Source organism: Gavialis gangeticus, unplaced genomic scaffold (assembly GCF_001723915.1).
Source record: "Gavialis gangeticus isolate Ggan-Ray unplaced genomic scaffold, GavGan_comp1, whole genome shotgun sequence".
Lineage (NCBI taxonomy): Eukaryota > Metazoa > Chordata > Crocodylia > Gavialidae > Gavialis > Gavialis gangeticus.
This window is the reverse complement of record NW_017729031.1, coordinates 100,279,893-100,288,895: the sequence shown is the minus strand read 5'-3', so window position 1 is coordinate 100,288,895 and position 9,003 is coordinate 100,279,893. Positions and strand designations below refer to the sequence as shown.

The 9,003-nt window shown below is 43.4% G+C and overlaps 1 protein-coding gene across 1 annotated transcript in view; it reads right to left on the bottom strand.

The window, feature by feature from the left end:
- The window catches only part of IDH1 (isocitrate dehydrogenase (NADP(+)) 1, cytosolic), a 47,592-nt gene extending 39,110 nt beyond the window's left edge, over positions 1-8,482 (bottom strand). Inside the window, exons 1-2 of the mRNA XM_019523449.1 lie at positions 8,383-8,482; positions 98-225 (exon numbers count right to left, since the gene is read on the bottom strand). Coding sequence (XP_019378994.1) covers positions 98-219 — 122 coding nt within the window. The 5' untranslated portion in view covers positions 220-225; positions 8,383-8,482. The remainder of the gene's footprint in view (positions 1-97; positions 226-8,382) is intronic.
- Positions 8,483-9,003: the final 521 nt, after the last annotated feature.

Sequence of the window (9,003 nt, the reverse complement as noted above, 5' to 3'; positions counted from 1 at the left end):
AAAGGGGTTTTAGAGGAGAGACTGATTTCTCAGGGGAATAATAAGGAATTCAAGGTCGACTTAGATTGGAGTAAGTGTGGTATATGAGGGTGGTTACCTGTGTACATCCAGATCCACATATGGAAAAATCAGCTTGTCTTTGATCAATTCCCAAATCACCCTGGTCATTTCATCTCCTTGCATCTCCACAACAGACCCTCCATGGATTTTTTTGGACATCTTGAACTAAATAAGATAAAAAAGAAAAGAACATATGGCATGCATATTCAGCCAGGCACACTTCTGTGACATGAACTGAAGAAACAGAGGTTCCAATAGGGCAAATGCTGACCCTCACAAAGGAAAGAATAAAGAAAGAGAAGAGCACCAGCCCTTGCAAAACCCCATTTTACAGGCAGAATCTGATCTCATCTCACAGACTTTAATGGAGCTGTTTCAGTTTACACCATTGTATCCATGTGGAAAATTAGACCAAAAAGGTTTGATGCTTATTTCTACCAAGGTCCCTTTACACTGGCGCATCCGTAATTTCCCCCCTTTTCAAGGTCTGTGGAGCAATGTAAAAAACCTTCAGTATGAAAGAGATTCATTCCCACAGGCTCTTAACTGTATGAGGTCTCTAACTTATGATGCAGCTGGAGCAAGCAAAAACATGAAGATATATCCTCATACAAGTATTACAATTCTACCAGGAGAATTGACTTTCTTCCAGGAGAAGTGATGTGTGCAAGTATTCACATAATTTTTTCTCCAAGGGAAACATGCCCTTCTAGGAAAACATCTTCCAGGTGTCAGACTGGAAGATCTCCTTTGTAAGAATTTATCTTCCAAGAATGAACACTTGTATGAGCCCCTCCTGATCTGGTCTGGAAGGAGAAGAAAGCAGCAAGAATCACTTTGGGCTGAGGGCTTTGCACTCACCGGGACCAGTCTGGAAGGGGAGAGGAACAGTGGGGCAATGCTTCCCTACCTCTTCCCCAGACCAGGGAGTGCTTGATTCAGGGAACAGGCTGGGGGCTTTGCCCCGTTTCCTCCACTCTGGGGGAGATGAGGGTACTGGCTTTGAAGTGCCTTTCAGGGGAGAAGCTCACCTCACGTGGTACATGCAGAGCTCCGCACTTGCAGCTCAAAGTGCAAGGCTGCACACGCAGCTTTGAAATATAAAAGAAAAAGCTGGTGCCCGTAGCCCCATCAGGGCCCCCAGTTTGGGGACCTAGCAGGAGACTTTGCTCTGCTGTTCCAATTCCCCAGGACCAGGAAGAGTGGAGCAGCCAGCTCCCTAAGCCTTCTGGTGAAGGTGCAGAGAGCAAGGGAGAGAGGACAGCTTCATGTTGGGTGCCTGTACTGTTTCCTCTCCCAGAGCAATTTCTAGCAGGAGAAATATCTCAAAAGTTTCCCCCACTAGAAGTGAACCCCTGTTTGAGGCCCGTGTTCACCTTATTGGCAAAAAACATTTAAATTCCTGGGCTCTATTTCTAGCTCTGGAGGAAGATGGGAAGAGCGTGTGACTGACTGGTGGAAGGAGAGGGAGAAAGTAGTGCCAGCACTTACAATTTGATTGTGGATCTCATCATATTTGGTGTTCCTCTTAAAGTCTCATCAGCTCCCAAATGCATCTGATTAAGCAAGAATCAGAATGTTCATGCGGTGGGGAGGGGGTGAGAAGGAAAGGCTCAAAAAGCAACACCACCACCACCACCACATAGGACTATAATGCTTCCCAAAGACTCAAAGGTTAAAAGACATACATGAGGAACTGTATTAAAAGGTGGGGGTGGAGGGGAATGTCATGATGGGGAGCAGAAAGAAGGAGAAGGCACACCATGATTTATTTTTTAATATTGGGTTTAGGATAATACATTATTTCAATAGAGATCACGTCAGCATGCTTCTATACACAACGTCACTATGCTTCACGACTGTTTTTAGAGGCAGAGTGGTACAGAAATGTCAAGTTTGTTGTTTTTAAAGTAGCTTCAATCTTAATTCTGACTTGAATGCTTTGCTATTGGGTTAAACAAACACTGGAATAGATTTGTTTTTGGAAAACAACAGATGAATCCTCAAAGCATTTGATTCTACCTTCAGATTCAACACTCAAATTTGCACTTTGATCCTTGCCAACAACAACAAAAATTAACTGAGCACATACTCTATGCTCTACAATCTCTTAGTTACTGCTTCTTATTAGGCAAGAGCTATGACTTGGCATTTTTCCCCTTCAAATGCAATCCAGTTCTTGTATGTGGTTTTTATTGGTTATTTTAAAGTCCTAAAGTTAGAAAGAAGAAAAACTCAAGGCCCCTGTTCAGTAAAGTTGAGTGTGGGCAGTGTACATGTTGATGAATAATCCCACCGACTTTGACAAGACTACTCACAAGAGTAAATTTGTACAGAGGCACAGATGTTTGCAGGATGAAGCCCTCTATACACTGGTGGGAGGACTGGGGAGGCTGGTCCTCACTTACAGTAGGAAGTCATTATACTAGTAATTCATATTCAGCATTTGTGTCCTTTTTTGAGATTTTTCTTTAAATTAAAAAAAATAGTGAATTACACTCAAATTTTAACAAACTATGAAATAGCATCAGAATTGTTCCTAAGCATGAACTGAGCTTCTCCTGAACCCTCTGGGGTAGGAAAAGGGGTGGCATACCACTTTCCAGAGAGGGAAGCACGGGCAGATGGGCTAAGTGACATGCCTACAGTCAGAGAGTTCTGGACTAGAACAGAGAACTCCTGATATCAGTCTTGTGCTCCAACCACTAGGCTATGCATCATTAAGATTATTTACTCCCTTTAAAAGACAGAGTCTCAAAAAGTGCTAATAATTTGCAGCCTTGTGTTAATAAGCTTATCTTGACACACTGATCTGAATAATACTGATCTGAAACATTCTGAAATTTTATACATAATGTCCAAAGACGGTCTCTCTGCCAATATTAAATATGCCTGCCTAGTAGTTATTTAAAAACACTATATAAAATGGCCATAACCAATACTTTGGCACAAATCATACTAGCCCATTTATTTAAAAATAAATACCACCCCAGGATCAATATCAGCAGTCAGTGTTAACTAAAGAGCCACATCAACAAAGATACTGCCAGGTGATCTCTGACAACCACTCATGCTTAAAGGAGAAAAAACTATGTACTGCAGAACCGCGCCCCCTCTAAAATGATCATTCTTTTCCATTTACTAGATATGCATTTTGAACACTTCGCCATTTATTTGCAATTATCACAGAAACACCTGTATTATTAAAATTGCAGAAACACAGGACGTTGTCTGATTCTTATGCCCACAGAGGTGAGCAGGCTACATGACTTCAATACAAGGCCTGGTTCTAGAGTGGTCCCCACAATTCAAAGATGTTTTTCGTTTTGGACAGTATATTTTGCCTAGTACTTTTGATCTGAATTACTACAGAAAAGGATGCTTTGCATTTGTAGGTTGATGGGAAGACAGAGATAAACTTCCTGGCTAATTTTGCAATGAGGAAGATTGTTTACTAGTTTCCAAAAAAAGTCATTGTAGGAGCAAATCACCATACTCCGTCTCAAATTCTTCCCACAGAATTTTGAATGGCTGGTGGTCCCTGGCTCCTGTCCTGATAAAACAGACCAATTCAATAAGCTCTTTCATGATGTCCTAAGCCAAGAAAACTTTGTATTGTACAGCAGGAAGCATTTCTTGCAGTGAGAAGAGACAATTTCATAAGTTGATTTTTCACATTTCAGTTTTTGCCAAAGCAAAGAAACAGCACTGCTTCTCTTACTCATAGCTAGAGCCCTGTTTATTGTAAGGCTGTTACTTATTCTAGTGCTAATCAAAAAACTTTGAGGACATCCATGACAGTGATTTTTATGTCTTCTCCATTACCACCATTTTGTAATGTTCTCAGATCCAAAAGGTCTTTTGGTCACATCTAGCTCCCAAGTACTTGCTCTGACACATATCAATAACTGGGGGATATTGTTACTATCCAAACTTTTGTCAAGTGCAATGCTGATCTAGACATTTTGTTCACTACATTTTTCAATGTTCTCTGAAATATCTGAAGCCCTCTTACCCAGAAGAATCTGGAAGCTGAATTTTATTCAAGTCTTTTCTAGTTGCTTTTAACCTGGGAACATTGTTGAACCTTAATATCCATTTTAAAATGTATCTCACCATCTACATATGGTTTTATTTATTTTGTTACTTACAAAATTGCATGCAAGAATGGGTAACTTGATTTATGTTACCCTTTGATTCAGTTTTTGCTGTTTGAGATTTTGAAGTTTCTGTTCTCCAAGATGGCTACCAAGTGTGGAATCATGAGTTGTACAGCAATGTCCGTGCAAGTTTTTTTTTTTTAAACTGAGCAAGCATAGCATTGCATAATAAGGAAACACTTTTACACTATCCTCCGGCAGCACGAAAAATCTTTTCCCATTTGTCACGGCAGCAGATACAGTCATATTTGTATCTTTGTGTATTAACTGTTACCATTCTCTTCCATTTGTCCACTTCAGAGTCCTACAACAGTTCTTCAGTATTCAAGAAGCATAAGACAGGATTCAGGCAACATGTGAGCATAATACTATTTTCTGTTTGATTTATCTGTAATAAGGTGGGAGCTATTTGCATCCCTATTAGAAAATGCAGTAGTTTTACTGTATTACAGACAGATAGTGCTTGTGTTGTATTATTCAGGAGAGACCAGCCCAATGCACACAGTGAAAACCAGCAAGAAAACCCCCCCACACTTCTTTAACATCACTTTCTGCCAAGGTGGACAGATTTACATGAAGGCATTCAAATCATTGATTTAAACTGCCAAGTGAAAAAAAAAATCTCAATTTAAAACTTTTCCATCTGTACTTCCATTAATTTTCTCATGAAAGGTGCACTTACACTGGTTGACATAACCATTGAAATATGAATATTTAAAGCTAAATGGAGTTTTTGCACAACTTTTTTTTTGCTGCATGATGTATACAGCAATCGTGTATATTTAACCAATTTATATATCTTACTACGTTAACATTTTTATTATTTTATTTGGGGTTAAAATATGGTAACTGATATTGCTTATTTGCTAGTAGTTATTTTTTGCTCCTAATTTTGTCAATCAGTTGCATTAGGAAAATACCTGACATCTAACACACATAAAACAACATAAATTTGATTTTTTTTATTATTAAACAAAACAATCTTAAAAGCTGTGGGTACACAACGCTTCTTACCAAAGCACACTTTATACTTGCAATTAAGTTATGATCATGCAGAGAAATCAACTGTAATCCATGAATTAAACTGATTATTTCAACTTAAATCTTTTTAAAAATTTTCCTAGGCTAAATGAAAGTGATTGGAACTTAAATCCTACTCACCTAAGTTTCTTGAAAATGAGGCCAATCTCTTAAATTACTCAGGCCCTCCTCCAAGTATTTTAAAATTAGACAATTTTTCCCCTCCCTTATTTTTATGTTGAATTTCTAAGAGCTATGGATTCAACATACCATTTTTTTCCTTAATATTCTGAGACAATAATATTTCAGGCCTTACTAGCCTGGATTATATTCAGATTTCATTTTAAACAGGTTTATTAAAAATAAATATTAAAAATAATTTAAATTGGGACAAATTACTTTAAAAATACTGAATTTTTCAAATTTAAAAATATGATTTTTTTATTCAGTGCTGAAGCTGCAGAGGATAAATTGAAAAGCCACTTTCAAATCAGACTGTGGTCTGAGTATCACAGACTATTTCTAGGCTTATTTTTTGAGCTTGGCTTTTGGTGAAGGAGTTCCCACCTGTGATTAGAGCACAAGATTGCCAATCAGGAGAGCTGGAGATTTTTTTTGTTCCTAGTTCTGCCAAAGCCTCTGAGATCTTTTAGCAATTTATCTCCTGATAACAGTTAACAAAACAGCTGATATTAAATCCTGAACAACAGTGATTAATTCTTACTTCAGGTTTAGGGGAAAATATCCTACAAATAAAATTTTACTTTCAGTGAAACCAGTATAAATTTGGAATCACTGGCAGAGATTTTCTTCTGTAGTTTAGCAACTCATCTGTTTCCAAATGGTGCAACACGCTAACCTAAGTGCAAGATGCAATGTACTTTTGAGTAAGTGTATTTGGACAATGGTGCAATTATGGTGCTGGCTTAAACTCAAGTATCTAAGACAGTGATTCTCAACTATGGTGCCACAGTACACACAATGCCATGACATCCTTTGAAGAGTGCCACTGGGTACCATGCAATATCAGCACTGTTAGATGTACAAACACCTACCTATGATAAACCCAAGGTAAACCCAGAGGCCATGTCCAAATGAGAATGGCCAAGTGGTATGTGGCACCGCAGACCTGCCCACAGTGCCACATACTGCACATTCAGCTGTTCTCCATGCTGCAAGGGAGCAGCGCAGTGGGGGTTTGACCCCTGGATATCCTGGGTTAAAAAAACCTGCACAAATAAAAAAAAAGCAGAGTGGTGCATGCTGCTCAAAACCAGAGCCTGGTGCTCTGGCTTTTGCCCAGGCTCTGAGCGGCAGGATCACCACTGCTACAGCCCCAGGAGGCCCCTAGGACCCCAGGTAAGTCTGCACTGAGCTGGACCCAGCCTCCCTTACCCCACCCAGCGTAACCTGCCATATGCCAGAGGGTGCAGGGCACAGGCGTTCCCTGGGGACAACTAGATGCAGCACAAAGTGTCCCACTGCTAGTTGTCCCTGGGGAACCAAATGTCCCCACTCATATGGATGCAGCCAGTGATTCCAAATAGGAATCCATAGTGCCAAGCACATTCTGCTCTGTTGTGTTTTGCAATGTTCTTTGCAATGGAAGAATTGCTCAGTTATTTTTCCATATTAAAAAAAGTGAGTGAAAACTAAGAGCTGGCATGCGTCTAATGAGGGGTACCCAAAGAGGCTGTGAACTACTGGAGGAGACAAATGACTGACACTAACATTAATTTATATTGTTCGTCTTGTGCACCAATGTAATGGTACCTAAATCTGGGATAGAGACAAACATTTAGTCCAGGGTAGCTATTATAGTGCCTTGCCAGTAGGTGGCTGGGAGCAGGTGAAAGCACTGAACAAATGGCTAGTCCAAGGTAAGCATTGGACAGACAACACCTACACTGGTATATTTTATGTCCCTCTTCTGCTGTAGTTTTATTGGGGGGAGGGGGGAAATCAAGGCAATTTTGCACTGGATTTAAGCAAATTAGACTTGGTGCAGACCAATATTTGTCTGTTCACTTCTAGTTTACCCTGGTGAAAGGGTTGGCTATACAGATGTATGGGTATCATCATGTAGCCCAAAATATAGGCAAAGACTGGAAGCAGATTTTGTCCCTTAGACCCTATATCAGAAGGGAAATTTGTACCTATCATACTCGTCTAACTAAACCAATTAACCACCATGGATAGATGCTGTTATTTCGGTATGACAGACTTTCTCTCAGCTTAGCACGAAGCCCTTTGGAAGTGAAACAAATCTCCTGAACAAAGCCACTTTTATACCACCACCACCACAAAAAAAAAAAAGGCATACCACACAAGGAGTTACTACAGTATAACTCTGCTGGCCTAGATTTACCATCTAGATTATACTGGGGGAAAAAAATACCCACACAGAACAGAGACTTAATAAGGTAGAAATGATCCCAGCTAAACAATGGGCCACCTCTCTGTGTAGACAGCCCATTTGTCCGTTCTGTGGTGGCTGTGATTTGATTTCCATTTCCAAAGCTTTGAATTCCCACTTGCTGGTTTCCAGAGCGTTACCCCCTCACCCTGCCAACCCGGTCAGGCTGAATGACGGCAGGGAAAGATGGGGGAGGGGGATCTTTTGGCAGACCAAGCCCCAGATTTCTCCCACTTGAAACTGGCTCCTGAATCAAGGTGCCGGCTAGCAAAGCCTTGCCCTGCCTCTAGACCCTGCGTTGCGGAGAGGAAAATATAAAACATCAAGTGACGTAAACGTGAGCCTCGCCTGCCAAAGCAGGGTGGGTGAGGAAGGTGGAAGGGGCCAGGTCTGAAGGTGACGGGTCCCTGCACCACCGAGTCGCCCCCAGTGGGTTTTGGGGGCTCCCAACCAAGCTGCGCTGCTGCCAAGTGCAGACTAGACGGCAAGGCAGGTGCCCACGGAGAGAGACCTGCAGCTCGGAGCAAGGTGCCAGGCTGTGGCCACGGGGGTGGGGGGGGGGAGGGGCTGCAGGTGTGTTGCCCCTTGACAGCTCCCCTGGAGAGCCCTGCCAGGCAGGGCCGCGGCAGGGTCGAGGGCGAGCGCAGTGCAAGCGAGCAGCCCTGCCCAGGCACGGGCTGGCAACGCCTCCGGCTCCAGCTGCCGCCCAGCAGCCGCGGCCCTTACCTCTCTGCCCGCAGGCACTGCTGGGCGCTCAGGAGATGGCAGCTCGCTATACCGCAACCTCCTCCTGCTCCCCCTCCTCCGCCTGCTCCTGCTAGAGCCGCTCCCCTGCGCCGCCCGCCTGCGCTCCGCCCTCCCCGCGCCCCTAGCCCCAGACGCCTTAGTCCCACCTCCGCCTCCTTCTTCCGCCAATGGGGAGTCGGCAGAAGGAGCCGGCACGCCAATGAGGGCGGCCCACGCAAAGCGGCTGGGCTGGGGGGGCGGTGCTCCAGGCAGAGGGAGGCCAAGGGCAGGGCGGCCTGGGGGCTGGCCAGTGCTTTGCTGCTGCCCGCAGCTCTGCCCTTGCCTCTTCCTGCCCTCTCACTCGCCCTGCCTGCTGGGGCACAGGCAGCCCTGCCCAGAGGAGCACGTGTGGGGCGAGGGGAGCCCCACATGCTGCCCCCTAAGTAGTGCCAGTGGCCCTGGCAGCACCTCTTCCAAGGAGGTGGGTGACCCAAGGGGTCTCCCCGAGGAAGGGGATGGCATGATGTAGCCATCAGTGGATCATGGCGTGGCTGAATCAGGGTCATTCTCATTGCATTTGTGTGTTGTTGAAGGCCCGCCTCCGCAACCTTTTGCAGCTGA